General features: G+C 31.4%; 1 protein-coding gene across 2 annotated transcripts; it reads right to left on the minus strand.

Moving 5' to 3' along the window:
• Window positions 1–8,883: 8,883 nt before the first annotated feature.
• On the minus strand, window positions 8,884–16,381 carry LOC130941114 (citrate synthase, mitochondrial). 2 transcript variants are annotated; one of them, XM_057869507.1, is made up of 20 exons: window positions 16,181–16,381; window positions 15,858–15,927; window positions 15,615–15,677; window positions 15,322–15,363; window positions 14,685–14,750; window positions 14,490–14,555; window positions 14,206–14,319; window positions 13,995–14,058; window positions 13,204–13,286; window positions 12,663–12,712; window positions 12,506–12,583; window positions 12,238–12,366; window positions 12,111–12,153; window positions 11,909–11,995; window positions 11,278–11,382; window positions 10,754–10,861; window positions 10,165–10,215; window positions 9,529–9,602; window positions 9,385–9,436; window positions 8,884–9,253 (listed from the first exon to the last, which is right to left on the minus strand). In XM_057869507.1, exons 2-20 carry the CDS (start codon window positions 15,906–15,908, stop codon window positions 9,167–9,169), a joined length of 1,413 nt encoding a protein of 470 aa, XP_057725490.1. In that variant the 5' UTR covers window positions 15,909–15,927; window positions 16,181–16,381; the 3' UTR covers window positions 8,884–9,166. The 2 variants fall into 2 exon arrangements, with proteins under 2 accessions (XP_057725490.1, XP_057725491.1); XM_057869508.1 differs by lacking the exon at window positions 16,181–16,381 and adding an exon at window positions 16,090–16,156.
• Between the last annotated feature and the right edge of the window lie 367 nt (window positions 16,382–16,748).

Consider the following 16,748-nt stretch of genomic DNA (forward strand, 5'->3'; position numbering starts at 1 on the left):
TGAGAATAACTAATGTAGACATTACCTCGAAAGATAATTGGTTCCTAATTGAACTCCATCAACATAAAAATGCAGAGTGACTGCATCTCTTCAACACTCCCCCATTTTCACCCAAAAAAAGTTATTGAACCCGCATACTCCCACGGACCAAACATTTCAATAGTTATAATCAAACATCCCAAAGGTAACAATCAAATTTACGATAATTAATCTAAACATTTTACATTTTAGTGGTGAAACCAATTAACATTGAAATGTTTCGATGAATAGAAAGTCAATAACCAAACTTTTCAATACATATAATCATGCATTGGCGCATTGCTATTAAAGCAATCAAACCATAAAAGAATCCAAAACATTTCAAAAACCATAGAGGCGAGCAGAATTTATTGTTTTTGGTCCGTGGTTAGCTATCAATATTTATCAATATTTAAAAGTATGGGCTAAAAAGAATGTTATTAAATAACTAGATTAACGAATTCGACTAATGACTAAAAATGATAGTAAAAAAACAATAAATTCTGCACTTGAGCATTTCTCTAAGCGAATACTTTAAAATTAACAATCAACCCAATAAGTAATCAAATATTTCAACAGAATTATTCAAACATTTCAACTCTAAAAATCAAACAGGGAACGATGTTAGGATATGTATACCACTATATGTATCTCACTGATTGGTGATTCAATTAATTTTGGTGTTCACGTGGTATTTTTCAAAACGAACTTCCTGGATTCAAATTTGTCCAAAAGGGTGAAATTGTAGTATGCAAAATTAGATACAGGTATTCTTTCAAGGAAGGAATGGAAAAAAAATCAAATCAGAGTTGTTATGAGCACGATTTGAAAAGAAACTAATGAAAGCTACATCAAGTTCAGCACACCATAAACAGCGGTATGTGGTGTCAAATGTACTGCGGCAAAAATTGTGAAATTTGAAAAATGATCTCAAAATTGTCAGCAGAAGTTAGTGCGAAATTCGAAACCCGGAAACAAAACTAGAAACTATAAAATAGTAAATATAAGCAAATACACGGGGAAAAAGCAGCGAAATTAGAAGAAGAAATTTCGAACCCGAAAGAAGATGAGGGAGTAATCAGGGGAATGGAATGCGTTGAAGGAAACCGTCGGTGGAATGGGAATAGTGTGAGGTGTAACTGTGTTGTAGCTGTAGCAGCGGAGACTGAGAGTGTTAAAGAGGCCATTTCTCTCTCAAGTCTCAAACAAATCAGGACCTCTTGTTTCCAAGATCTTTTCTTTTTAATACCCTAATAAAAGTTTAATGTTACTCTAATCCTAAGGTAAGACTGTAGGTACCAAAACCGAATGGATAATCGATTCACACAATGGATCATTTGGTTAGTGGTTCGATGAGTAAATTTTTATAATAGTCCTCAAATTTATATAATTATTCAATGTGGTCTTTGAAATGTTAATTTGATTATTGTAGTCTTTTAAATACAGTTCTAACATCATAGTAATTTTAGGTATCTTTTCGTAATGAGTTGGCTATTGGCGCACGGACTTGGTATTACGTTATCATGCTAGAGGTGCCAACACGTTGTCACTTTAGTTTAGAACCCAATTTGTAGAAAACGACGCCATTTGGATTATCACTCAATTCGTTTTTTTTTTCACTTTTAAATTTTTTCTGTTTTTTTTTTCTTCTTATCTTCATCAATGGTGATGTTATAAGATTTTATACGGTCAAAATTTTGAGACAAAAAAATATTCGACTCAAAATTGAGTTAGTCGTTCGTTTTTTCTATTGCAAACAAGAAGAATTAGAGTTTTATTTTCCAAAACCAAAAGATTATAAAAAATAAAATTTAGAATCGAAACCTGATTTTTCTAATGGTGTCACCAAAAAACAACACAAATTACTGCACTAGATCATATTCCCAAACCTCAAAGATTATGTTTTCTGCCTGAAATCTATCGCCACAATTTTTTCCCATGACGACGACGAGAAAGAATGCGTAAACAAAGGTGACGAGGTGAAGGCCTCCGGTAATAGCGGTGGTAATGAAAAGGAGGAGGTTGTGGACGAAATTATAGTTGGAGAAAGAACTAAATTAGGAAAAGGTGAGGAAGAATCTTAGTTTTTTTATGAATTGCAAGGTTGCATTGATGAATTGCAAGATTTGAAAATGGAAGAATTCTGATTTTCAGCTAAGTTATTACTAAAATGAGCCTAGGAATTATTTTGGTGTCTGAAGCTTAATCTAAAAGACTGTTATAATAAAGTAGAATTTTGAGAACTACATTAAATAGTTTGAATCTTAGAAACTATTATAAAAATTTACTGGTAATTCGATTGATGAAATACTGGTTAAATTATTTAAATTATAACTAATAAATATAATTTTAAAAATATAATTAAATTCATATATATTATATATTAAAAAAAGTTAAATGTAAGAAAAATAACTTGACCTAGTGATTGCCAAGTTATTGCATGTGTTAGAGGTCCTAAGTTTAACTAAATTAGAGTCTATTTTTGTTAAATTTAACAGGTCGATATCAGTATGATGTTATTAGCGCGAATTGACCACCGATTGATTAGCGGCTCAACTCCGATTTGTATTAGTTTTAATCGATTCAGTTCTATTTTGACTATTTTTTTATAATTACTCAAAATATTGGACTAAACTAATTTAAAATTTAGTTTATTGATTCTCTGGTCAAATTAGCCGATCTAATCTAATTTTTATAATTATAAATATAATGCATGGAGTATTTAATAAATTTAGTTAATTTATGGTTGAAAGATATACTTTATAAATATAATAATAGAAAATTTTAAAATTTATGTACTTAGTACATTATAAATGAAAAAATATATGCTTTTATTAATTTTTAAAAAAATTATTTTTTATAATATTCTTAATATGCGTTTTTTTACTTTTAAAAATGTACCATTTAACATTAATTAGCAAAATATTTATTTAATAGTAGCTTTCAATTTTAGCCAGCTTTAAAATGTCGTTAAATGAATTTTTGTTATGAAAGTAAATGTCCTTGCTGGTGCACAACATAATAAATTTGGTCAATCTTGGAAATTAAACTATGTATCAAAATCACAGGGGGTTGATCTTGGAAATTAAATCATCAAACTCAAGCATGGTTTTTTCAGAATCTGCTCTTGTATGTCGATAAATAGGTATTTTGTGAAAGACCAAATACACACAACACAAGCACAATAAGAACAACGTGTTACGTGTGTGTGTCTATATATATATAGCAGATATATTATTAAGAGTGTGAGATAAAATCTCAATTATAATGAGATATTAGATATACATATTAGAGAATTAATAAAGTTCTTTCACTCCATCTATTTTATTTCTACATTTATTATTTTATTTATTATTTTACAACGATTTTAGATTGGATTAATAGTCATATTCATTTTTAAAAGATCATTTATTTTTTAAATTAGTCCTCAAATAATTTTTTTAGTCATATTAGTCCTTAAAAGATAAAACATAAGTTAAATTAGTCCTTCCGTTAATTAGATGATAACGTGATAGGTTAATGCCACGTGTCACAAGATAATTGGTTGATATGTAAAAAAGTTATTCATAATCAAAATAGTCATTGAAAGTCCAGACATAAATTATTTTCATCCTTAAAAGTTTAAAAATTAATCAAATTAGTCCTTATGTAAATTTTTTTAATTTGTTCTTCATAATATTAAATTTGAAATATTTTTGATAGTATTAATTTTAATATTATTTTTTAGACCTTAATAAACAAAATTTTTTTTACATGAAATAATAAAAATAATTAAATTATTATAAAGTTATTTTATCATTTGTATTTTAAAATTTTACATTTTCAAATTGTAATTTTTTATAGTAAAATTTTTTTATTTAAATGAGTTTATTAAATTATTGTTGATTATATTTAAAAAATTAATATTTTAAATCTCACTAAATAATATAGTAGTTATTTTAAAATTTAAATCTTTTAAAATTTTTAAAATTATAATTTTTATTATTGTTTAATTTATATGGTAGAACTCAATAATTAAAAAACTGATTTATGGGCTCACTTGTTGAATCTTAATATTTTAATATAGTTTTTTTTAAATAACGACTATATTTATTTATTGAGATCAAAAGTTTTAATATTTTGGATTTCACTAAATAAATATAGTAGTTATTTTAAATGTTTTAATCTTTTAGATCTCACTTATTAAATATAGTAATTATTTAAAAAAGACTATATTAAAATATTAAGATTCAACAAGTGATCCCAGAAATTGATTTTTCAATTATTGAGTTCTATAATATAAATTAAATAATAATAAAAATCATAATTTTAAAAAATTTAAAATTTAAAATAACTACTATATTATTTATTGAGATTTAAAATATTAAAATTTTAAATATATAATCAACAATAATTTGATAAACTCATTCAAATAAAAAAATTTACTATAAAAAATTATAATTTGAAATTGTAAAATTTTAAAATACAAATGATAAAATAACTTTATAATAATTTAATTATTTTTATTATTTTATGTAAAGAGAATTTTGTTTATTAAGATCTAAAAAATAATATTAAAATTAGTACAATAAAAAAAAGTTTAAATTTAAGATTATGAAGAAAAAATAAAAAAAACTTATATAAGGACTAATTTGATTAATTTCTAAAATTTTAATGATGAAAATTACTTATGTCTGGACTTTCAAGGACTATTTTAATTATAAATAACATTTTTATATGTCAAGTGACATGTGGCGTGCTAAGTGCCACTGACCTAACACGTCAACCAATCATCGTGTGACACGTGGCATAACCTACCTCTTCATCAAGTCACGTGTCACTTAACATGACACGTCATTATCTAACTAATGGAAGAATCAATTTGACTTACATTTTATCTTTCAAAGACAAATATAATTAAAAAAAATCATGTGAGGACTAATTTAAAAAATGAGTAATTTTTTAAGAATGAATTTGATTATTAACCCATTTTTTATTTGATTAGAATTCACGTGCGTGGTTTTAAAGTTGTACATTCTTTTGTAATATATTTTTAACTATTACTAGTTGTTCATACTTTGGCGCTCGGCTAACGTCAGGACCAAAAAGGCCAATCTATAATAGTGAAAGAGTCTAGGAGACCTATTTTACGAAATTTTTTTCGATTTGACTAAATTTTAGATCCCTAGGTCCAAGCTCAACTTGGCCTGCACGACAAGAAAGGCCTTTCAATTGCACTAACATGCGTGCATACAAACTCGTCTACTATTCGAAATATGGGATAACTCCTCCTAAATATCAGGTAATAACTACCCACCATTATAGATGAGAGACTTTCAGAGTGACAGTCAAGTCATCATTCCTGCTGTATAAATACCCCATCACACATAGTTATTTCTCAATCCTAATTCATTAAGTCTGTCTAAATTCTTGCTAACTTAAGTATCAGAGTCTCTTACAGGTACTACTCTCGAATCTCACTCAAAGACTTCGGACGGCTTTGCCTCACTGGAAAAGACGTCGAAACCCTTATCAGAAGGACTCTGAATCTTACGTCTAGTAGATAATCCATGGAACATTAGCGTTGTTGTTGGAGACTTGAAAGTCAATATCAAACCATGGTGGAAGCTCATCCAAAAGACAGACATACTGCATCTGAAATGAAATCCCATAGTAGGGAGCTTCAAAACAATAATCGAGCACTTTTTATACCCAGATAGAAGCGACTTATTAAGAAGACGAAAGCTAGGCTCTCGGATCCATAATCCTGAAGGGTTGGAAAACATAGAAGCAACAAAAATCATGGTATTAGTTCATGGTCATCAAATTCGTTTAGAACAATTGGAATCGAGTTAGAGCGATAACATAAATCCGAACGACTGCTATGGAAGGAATTGCAAATCCCGATATTGGACTTTGAAGTAATAATTTTTGAAGTTGTAGAAAGACTCTTAAAAAATAGAAAATACTTTTCTACTCTAAATAGCTTGGAAAGAGGTTCATTATTGCTTTCTTGAGCTAAAAGGTTTAGTCAATTGAAACAGATAAAGAAAATTTTGAGACAGAAGAAGGTCGAACACATGACTAACTAATTGGTAGATCTTCATAAAACTTCCAAGAACCTGAATGCAACTAAGTAGGAGAAACTCAGCATGTCAAAAGGACATCCTGTTCGAAGTCGATAAAAATAATTCTCACACCCAACCTAAGGAAAAGATACTCATACATGAAGAAAAAATAGAGATTCGACTTATTGACTCGAGCATAACAAATTCTTTCTTCAGGATCAGGGACCACTAGGACATAATTCTCATCATCCTCCTGTTTTTTACATATTGAATACTTAAAGTAAAAAAATTTAGTTTATCCACCACTGAGATAGCTCCTAATATAGTACTATCTACCCAATCTAAGACTTGGTTTGGTAAAGTTTCTACTTTCTGAAAATAGCTTATAAAAACTGTCTTTTAAAAGACAGCTTTTTAAAAGTTGTAGTACTTGCGTTTGGTAAAATCAAATTAAAAATAACTTTTAATAAGTACAAGTACCACAATTGTGTTTGGTAAAATAACTTTTAAAACTTAAAAAAATTATAATAAACATGTTTATAATTACAACGAAGAATAATTTCTTTTTTCAAATTCTTTAAAATTTTATATAATATTTTAAAATAAAATAATTTTAAAATAAAAAATTATTTATATAGTGGCTCACCTTTACAGATCATAAAAAATTGGACACATCTCAAATAAACTACTCTTATAATTATATATTTATATTTACATATGTATATGTTGTTATTATAATTTTGACTAATATTCAAGGAAAATTTTATGATTGCTTTTCATAAACCAAGTCAACCTCTTCACATTTCAAAGAACAAATAAAAAACAAACAAATATCATAGATCTACTAAAAAAATACAATAAACAACGCACAAAAAAATAATATAAATAGATAGAAGTTCATACCTTATGTGAAAGAGATGTATTTGTATGAAATTTGTGAAGATTAAGTTGAAAAATAAAAAATATATGAAGCCTGTGTTAGAATTTGTGAAGATTAGGATGAAAAGTTAGAAATATATGAGAATTTCAATAATAATATAATAGCAAGAAATATGTATGGAAAAATAAATAAAATTTGATAAGCACAAGTCAGTTTGAAAAACTCCCGCTTAGGTGCTTTCAAAAGCACCCATAACTTATTAACTTTTAAAAACCGCAAGTACAAGTACTTGGACTTTTTAATTTACCAAACGTAAAATGAGGTGCTTGTTAGAAGCTTTACCAAACCAAGCCAATCTTTTGGAATATTAAAAGGCATTATTTGAACTAAAGAACGAGACATAAAGATCGCATAACTACAAAATAAAGTAACTACTTATGAAGAGAAAGATGTCAGTTGCAACATCAATCAACTCGGTATCGTCACCATAGCAAACACAACCAATCTAAGTCATTTTTAATGACTAAAGCCACACCAATGTCTAGAAACGCAAATGACGCACTCATCAGTAGTGATAATAATATTTTTTTGGAGCAAGAAATGTTCCACAAACACAAGTTCGAGTGAAGCAGTAACATTCAACAAGAAAGCAATACTAAGAATCCCTAAATCATTCTAAAAAAATTCCTTTCTTTGAACATTTCTTCAAAACCAAAAAGTAAATCAAGAAAATTCAACCATAGTGAATAAGAGAAAATGAGAAAAAGAACTCACCTGAAATGCCGGAACGACAAGAGAAACAAAATAGACACCCAAAAGATTTTGGAAGCACCAAAGCAATGATAAAAAAAATTCTTGGAAGCAAAAAAACGCAGTGAAAAAGGGAAGTGATGAAAATGAAGTCTCTCTAATGAAAGAAGGAAAGAAACTTAGAGGGAAGCAGTTTCAGTGAAAATGTGAAGAATTTTTGTATGGAGAAGGAGAATTTGTGTGAAGAAGCTAATATAGTTTATAAAGACAAAGAGGTAAAATCATACTTTAAATGTTGCACAATTATCAAGAAAAATAAAAAAGTGTGCAAACGGTTACAAAAATATGAAATGTCACATCAATCAAAATCACGCCAGGATAACCGACTTCTTCTAATAAATCGTACCAACTACACGACTCAGTATTATTCATATATTGACCCACAGCTAATGTCAATCCTAAAAAGCCCAATCCAAAGAGTCTAGGAGACATATTTTACTAAGGTTATTCAATTTGACTAAAGCTTGGATCCTTAGGTTCAAACTCGTTTTGACTTGCACAATAAAAAAGTCCTCTCAACTATACTAACGCATGTCTGCAAACTCGCCCACTATTCGAAATATGAGATAACAACTCCTTCCTAAACAATAGGGAATAACTACCCATCACTCTAAGTAGGAAAGTTCTAAAGTGCTAATTAAGTCATCAATCCTGTCGATAAATACCTCATCACACGTTTTTCTCAACCCTAATTTATTAAACATGTCTAAATTCTTACTAATTTAAGCATCAAAAAAGACATCGAAGGAGTGGACCTTAGGCCAAATCATGCCAGTCTCGCATAATCCACGGAACAGTAGCATTGTGCGATAATATATTACCCGTGATTATAAAATTTGAACTGCCTATTAGAATTAAGCAAGCTTTTTAATATATTTTTTCACAACTTTAGGATCATATTTGCAAATTTTTGGTGAATTATAAAATCCATCAAACCATATTTTCAATTTTTTAACTAATTACAAAAATTATTACAATCGTTTCATTTTCACATTTCACATTTGGGGCCTAAAAGACTAAAGCATCCCTTTTTTTTTTAATATATTTTGTGGTATCTTGTAATGTATACTCTTTATTTATAATCGAGCCAAAGAAAGCACAGAATGATGCTGTTTCAAATCTAACAACTCGAAGTAAATACTTGTTTATTGATCACTAGCCGAAGGGTTTAATCCCATTTTGAAATTTATGAAAGGAGATAACCCCAAAACAATAGTAATTCCTTTATTCTGAATGCTCCCTGAAATCTAATTTATGCAGCTCAAACGTGGCGAGACAACTGCGTGGGTGATAGAACACCATTTACCTAAACCAAAAAACTTATGAAACAACTCAGGGACTTGTGCCCAGCTAATGAATATTCCTCTTTTTTTTTTTTTTTCAAACATTGTACCCAGATTTTACCATATGATTATTTGGCACACAATTGCTCTAGTTTCTCCAATGTAACACTTTTGGGCCTTTCGAGTGGCATTCCAAGAGCTCGGTCCCATATCAACTGTAATGCACCATAAAGAAGAGTGATGTTAAGCTTACGCAACACCAAGTCCAAAAAAAAAAAAAAAAAAAAAAAAAAACTTGAGCAACAAAAAAAGTGTATAGCTAACGAACAATGGGAGCACAACTAACCTGAGGGCCAACTCCAACAGCTCGCGACACGCCAAAGAGAACAGTATAATAGCTGCCGAAAATATTCAGCAGATCATCAGATTCACCATTATTGCAAAATGAAAATCATCACAAGTGAAATATGCAAGAGAAGTAACAACGTACTTTTCCTCGGTAAGACCATAGTAGTTCAGTAAGACTCCACTGTGAGCATCAACATTAGGCCATGGGTTTTTAACCTACCACCATAGAATATCTCAAATTTAATCACTATAAAAGGAAAAATGACCTTAATAGCAAGATAGCAGAGTACAGCTATATATGGTTCATCAATTAAACTGCCGAAATCTACAACAAAATGTCCCGACGCATAACATCCAAATCATAGTTTATTCAATATATATATATATAAGAAAAAGTATAAATAGAACACGGACAGAACAAAACTAAAACGTGAACCAGTGTATCCAGATTCAAGGATCAATCGTGTGGGGCAAGAAATAAGCAAAGTAATACAATGGAACAAAAACAGAACTGCATGGTTGCTACACAGCTCTCCATCATTTAAATATATATTACCTCTTTCTTTTGAACTAAGAAACTTTAGAAATGAAATTTACCAAGAATGGCGGAGTGATGCCATTGAATTAGAAGTTTCCAAAAGGTCAACAAAGCACTTTAAATTCATTATTCTATGGGAATGCTTATTGATTACCAATAGACCATTGACTACCGTAAGTCATTAAGCATAGACCACCTCGTATCAGAATGTTTATCAAAAGATAACAAACACAACATTACCTTGCCTAACTTGGTGAGAATAGGAGGCACAACCTCTTTTATTTTTGACACCTGAAACAGTGACAGTCAAATTAGATTTTGATGAAACTAGATGTAACAAATGGTATCTAAATGGGGAAAAGAGACGAAACAGTAGCCGAAACTGAGATTTAAATCAAAACCAGTGTGGCCTCCTAAACTATAAAATTTGAGAGAAAAATGAAAGAAACCGTGATAGTATCAAGCTTTCCAGAGAGTTGATTCTCCTATTCCAACAGTTTAAATGATTCCCTCACCATCTCCTGCACCCTAAATATCCTCCTCCCTCACCTCAATCACGAGAATCCCACCCCTCCCGCCTAACTTGCCATTTGGAAGGTTAGTTACAACATTTGTTGGCTCATTAACTCCCCTAGTCCCCGTTATCCACTTCCTATGTTTTCTCACATATATATACGCATAAGGTGGTGCTTCCCCTAATATAGCACTATAGCATCCTATGAACCTTCTATCCCACTTCCCTCTTTAAGGTGAGTAATATTATATTACTAAAACGGGAAAGTTCTCCAAAGCAATAGAATAATATTGACATTAGGAAATAAACAATTACCAGCTGGAAATATGGATCATTTGGCAAATGCTTCAAAGCAAACTCCCTCTGGCATGTGTATCTTGGATCTGTTTTGCGCAAAACACCATGTCCGTATCCAGGAATAACCTGGCGATCCAAAAAAGAATAGCCAATACCTATTAACAAATTTCCAATACTTCTCATTGCACTTACTCTAGTTACGAAAACAACCTTTATTTTGGAAGTATAAAAAATTGTCCCCTAGTTCTTTTCAAATATTTTACAGAAACTTCCTGTTAGGAAACACTTGTTTTGTAAGACAAATACAAGGGATCAAGAGAACAAGAGTCAATAACGCTAGATATGAAAATCTAAATGGATTTCTTATCCGCGGCTCTACCTATCAAATTCTTTTAGTTGAAAGGAAAAGAAGAGTAAAGGTTTACACAATATTAATTGCACGAAGTTTTACCATATAATTTATTCACCAAAATGCCAAATCTAAAGGAAAATGGCTTTCAAAAACACTATTTCGCTTCCCATAATACAAGTTACCACGTCACCTGGCCACTATTCAATGTTTTATGAATGTACTCGCTCAGTTGTTCTGTACTAATGTTTGGAGTGCCAAACTCCGCAACTATTGATCGGATCCATCGCAGAACCTCCTGTAACAACATAATAACACGGACTTAGAGAATTAAACTAAAAATAATAAATGAGAAAAACTATGAACATTAATCACATACTATGACACTACCTAGTTTTGTCTTTTGTGTAAGCTTTAATAATATTTATATTCCACAAGGTAATAAGATGGCAAATACAATGCTCTCACAATGGTAAACAACTTAAACCCCTTTCAAGAATACAAGGCAGGCTTTTTTCTTACTATTATCATTCTTTAAGAAAGCAGCATTCCTACTAGACCAGTATCTGGCATACAGAACATATCAATACAGCACATACTTGTAAGTTGTAATGCAGAACAGTTTTATTTTATCAAGAAGCAAGCAAGCGATCCTTGTCCTAGTAAGTGGGATTAGCTACTATAAAGTAGAAAACACAAGTGTCATTCTGAAAACTACGCCTATACTCAAACCATTAAAATCTGTAATGTTGGGTTGGAGTGAATACTATAGGCAAACAGGCTTCTTAGCAGAAGGATGAACTATGACGATTAACAAAATATACCTGATTAGCCAACCCATGGAGTGGCCCAGCTAAACCATTCAAAGCAGCCGCAAATGCAAGGTAAGGATCTGATAGTGGACTGGCTACCTGAAGGGATCAAACAACACCATACATTAAAAAAATTAGCAGCTACCAAAACATGTAATATATACAGAAGTTCAACATTATTGGGCAAAGACTTTAATTAAGGGAAGTAACTCACTAGGTGGGCTGTATGAGAACTAACATTACCACCTTCATGATCACTGCAAACCAAATGCATCATGAAACTCAACAGTAAAGCCAGGGTGGTAACTCAAACGAAACCAAGGAACCCATGGAATACGAACCTATGAATGGAAATATACAGCCTCATAAACTCCAGCATTTCTGGATCGTCAAATCCTAACATGTGGGCATAGTTTGCACCATAATCCAAAGAATCATCCAATGGTATGATTTTTCCATCCTTGTATTTCCTTTATAAGGTGAGAAAGTAATCCAAATGGTAAGAGGATGATAGAAGATGTCAAATACTTAGGATCAATGATCCTGCAATGTATACCCCCACAGTAACTTGGATGAGGATATCCTTTACAATTTTAGTATTTTACATACCTCCTATAAATATAAGCAGCAATTCCAGGCAAACGAGCAATTAAATTCAATGTATCCTCATACGTTGGTTCCCAGTACCTATATCCAAACAAAAAAAAGGCTATAGTAACTTACACGAGTAAATAATGCAAACGCCATTAAGAAATTAGAACCATACCTTGCCTTAGGTATCCCACTCTCGTATGCCTTCTGAAATTCACTCTCAACCTGGAAGTTAAATGAATTGACAGTAAGTTCACTCTTGCTTGCTTCAGCAAGAATATTAAAAGTGTACATATTCAGCAGTGAGTTAAGTTTATAGTGATCCTCAGCAACATGTTGTAAACAAGGGTGTTTTAAGAGTTCAAATATGATTTTACTTTTATTGTGATCATGTTTGGTTTGGGGTTTCATTCTCAGCTTAAACATAATTCTGCCACAGAAAACCATGGTTTTGTCCAAAGAAATAAGTTCTCACTTTACTGTGGGCTACAATTCCAACATTAATTTTGCCAAAACTAGCTTTTAAACAGAAGTACCAAACACAACTTAGTTTACTTCCTAATCACTTTAAATTAAAAGTCATCTATGGAGAAATCAAGATCATCTAATCTTGTTGGTAAAAGCAAAATCAAACCCACCGTAAATAATTTAATTACAGAAGAAAAGCTAGGAAGACTGTATAAATTAGAAGTTGAAGAAAGAATCTGATACTCAACCTGCAAGGCCATGACACCAGTAGTAAACTGAGTCATTGGATGAGCAGAAACAGGCAAAGCATCAATAGCCTTAAAAGCATAATCTGCAGTTGGGAAAAAAAAATTAACTCCTTCATATATTAGGAACAACCAAGTAAAAACTATGTTTAAAATTTCTATGGACATGCCACTCATAAGTCATGACATTTGAGCAAGAGCAAGCCTGAAGTTTGCCACGGACATAATGCAACAAGGCAAGTCCATATCTTCCAAGTTAACAAGTGCTTAGACATGGATGTGCATTTTCACACACATGGACCATATTAATAGAAATGATTCAGAAATTGATGACAATCGGTGTCATTTCATTATTTCAATGATTATGACAGAGAGGAAACTCAGTGACTCACTCCATTCCTAGATTGATTTCCCCTCTACTCTTTCCCATCTATTTTTATACTAACTCCTAACTAGTCAACAGCGCATCAGAAAGCTCAGTTCCTCTCACATTCATGATAAATGGGTATAGAATAGTGATCCTAGATTCATATGAAGTTCAAATAGAATAATATTTTTTCTTTTTATTAAAAAAAAAAAGTTAATAACAGAATCCAAACATGTCATACACAGTCATTAACCTATTAAGCACTATCTATCCAGGATATCAAACCTACTCAACTCTAGCTTGAGGGACGTACACTACCTTTACAAAAGCATGTCAATCTACTTGGTGTCAGTTTATTGTATGATGAGGAAGAACACGGTGCTTCATAAATAATTAAAATCAAATTGTGACCTCAAAGGAATCTGACCTGGGATAGTTGCACGACTTCGCAATTCCTGGGATAATGAATCTACTTGCTCCTTATTAGGTATCTGTGACACGATGAATCAAATATTACAAAATTCATATAAAGAGAACATATCAAAAATATTGTCACGTATAATCTTATGTAGTGTAATAGAGATATGTCTACATCCAAAATAAATAATCCAATATGTTTGAATGAATCTAATGCATACCTTTCCTGTCAATAGAAGCCAGAGTATGCCCTCAGGCAATGGCTCCCCACCAGGACATGCACCAGGAAGTTTTTTCTGGCAGTCAGGAATCGTCATGCCCCTAAAGCGAATTCCCTGTAAGACATAATGTGTTGTCCTCAGAAATTAATTTAACTTAATAAAGAAAAGTAACGGATCCTAAATCTAAGATACTATCAACTTATCAATAGTCGTTAGCGGTAAAATCCACCTCCCTCCAAAAAACGCAAGTATAAGAGTGAAGAATGGGTATTTTAGATATGTACCTCATCTGGGTCGACAGCTGAACCTAGCCATACCAAAGCAGTCATTCCTCTCATTCCACCAAGTACCTTTTAAACATGACAAAGGATGATCCAACAAATCAGTCACATTGTGACCTTATAAACAAGTGGTAAGAGATCAGAATATAACATTTACTGTAACTTGACACTATGTATTATAAAGCAAACATAATTTACCATATCAACAGTGATTTTTCCCAATTCAACATTAGCATGCTCTTTCCTCAGCTTCTTAACACGCTCCTGAAACCAGATTTTATGTATAGATTAAATCATAACTAGATATACTGCAAGCTTAGAGCAAATAAAACAAACAATGAAGATCAGGAGATATTGGGCAACAACCAATCATCAAAGAAAACTACGAATCAGGAAAGATATTTACCAAGAGCTTCAGACTTAAAAATATCTTGTGGACTTGCGAAAACAGCTACAACTAAAATGTATTTGCCATTGCAGCACAAACAAGGCTTCAACTTACATACACTAACACCCATTAAAATCAAACAATTAACATTAAAACCAAGATTACACCAGCCCATGTCTGTTAAATCATGAAAATCATACAATGAGACAACCAAAAAAAAAAAAAAAAAAACTTATGACACAACCCAAATCACATTAATCCCTGATAGAGCGGGACCATTTATACATCAGCCTGGTGCGATGCATCCACATTACACAGGATCAAAGCAAGGACCACACCAAAAGGTTATAATGTAAGCTAGCCACTGCTATCTTGATTACCCTTTCTAAATCAGTTTATCCAACATAAACAGGTATCACTGCCAAAGCTTAAAATAACAGAACGAACCTGATATTCTGGAATTAGCTCCTTCAACTCAGAACGTAGATCCTGAAAGATAGGAAAATAAATGGTTAAGTTATCAACAACATTAATAATGATAACGAAGTTCCAGAAAATATCACGATTAGTATCAAAATCCCCCCCCCCCCAAAAAAAAAGACCAACTGTACCAATATAACAATGATAGGAAATATAGCAGTAATTCCATTCACAGAGAAAAAAAAAATACACGCGATAAAGGCTTATTCCATACATTTCATAAAACACCAAATATAAACAGGAAGTGAGGGAGAGCATACAGTAGCAGTGGATGTCTGAATTTGAAGCCATCTAACTGAATTGGCAAGGGTAGGTTGTTGACCCTGTGATCATAAAAATAAAATTAGATAATCATTACAGAGAAAAGTAAAATGGCGTGCGCAAAGAGAGAAAAGATAAAGAAAGAAAAAAACAACAGAGATTCCATTTTAAAAGGGAAAGTTCTATTTCTAAAAGGAAAAACAACAAAGGAAAAAGAAGTTTGCATTTTTCTTGAGAGTTACCGCGCGAGATCGTAGCCTAGAAAGCGCAGAAACGCTTCTGAAGAACGCCATTCTGAATCAACACAGCAACCTGTAGGTTCACCTCCTCATCGTTACCAAATCACAACAAAATCATAAGAAAATAAAAAAATAAAAAATAAAACCGATGATGAAAAAACGCGGTGGTTGAGCTGAACAAATCGGAACGACGACGAATCGCGAAAGGAATGCAGAGAACGACGGAATCAATTACCAAAGGCAAATAGCAAAGGTAAGAGTGCAGAATGGAACTGAAGAGAAGGTAAAATTACTAGGGTTTGGAAATGGAAGAAGAAGAGTATTACCGGTTCGAATAGAAGAGAAAGAAGGAAAAGGAGAAAGATCGCGGATCCAGAAGATTTGTGAATTTTTTGAATTGGTCTTAGAAGAAGTATAGTATTAACTATTAAGTATTATAATGACGGTGATGGCATCTTGGGGTGGAGCTGCTTAGTCGTAAAAAAAATGTGATTAGTGGGGAACTCTGGTTGTTCACTTGGTCATGGACAAACGCCTTTTTTGTGTTTTTGTTTTACCACGGAAATCCTATATAATTGGAGCATGCTGCGTGCGGCGTTTTTTTTTTTTTTTTGGAAGTAAAATACTGTAATTTTTTATGTTTTTTAAAAGGATTATCCTAAGTAATTAATAATTTTTTTTAATCACATGAATAATCACCAATTAAATTAAAATATATTACATTTAGTCACTAAAAAAAATATATTACATTTTTAAATTATTTATCTAAATCTTAATATTAGAATAATTATATACACACCTAGTAAAATGAACATTCAATATATCTATTATTCACATTATTTAATATTTTTATTATCTACCTATATTTTTCTTTTTTATATAAGGTATATAAAT

This window comes from Arachis stenosperma, chromosome 7 (assembly GCF_014773155.1).
Source record: "Arachis stenosperma cultivar V10309 chromosome 7, arast.V10309.gnm1.PFL2, whole genome shotgun sequence".
Taxonomy (NCBI): domain Eukaryota; kingdom Viridiplantae; phylum Streptophyta; class Magnoliopsida; order Fabales; family Fabaceae; genus Arachis; species Arachis stenosperma.

Bases quoted from the DNA above. Each gene is read 5' to 3' on its own strand.
- LOC130941114 (XM_057869507.1), bottom strand. From the start codon at position 15,908: ATGGCGTTCTTCAGAAGCGTTTCTGCGCTTTCTAGGCTACGATCTCGC. The intron at 12,713-13,203 runs GTTGAGTATCAG...TTTAACTTCCAG, and splicing joins CTGGTGTCATGGCCTTGCAG to GTTGAGAGTGAATTTCAGAA. The intron at 11,996-12,110 runs GTGAGTTACTTC...TGATCCCTTCAG, and splicing joins GTTCTCATACAGCCCACCTA to GTAGCCAGTCCACTATCAGA.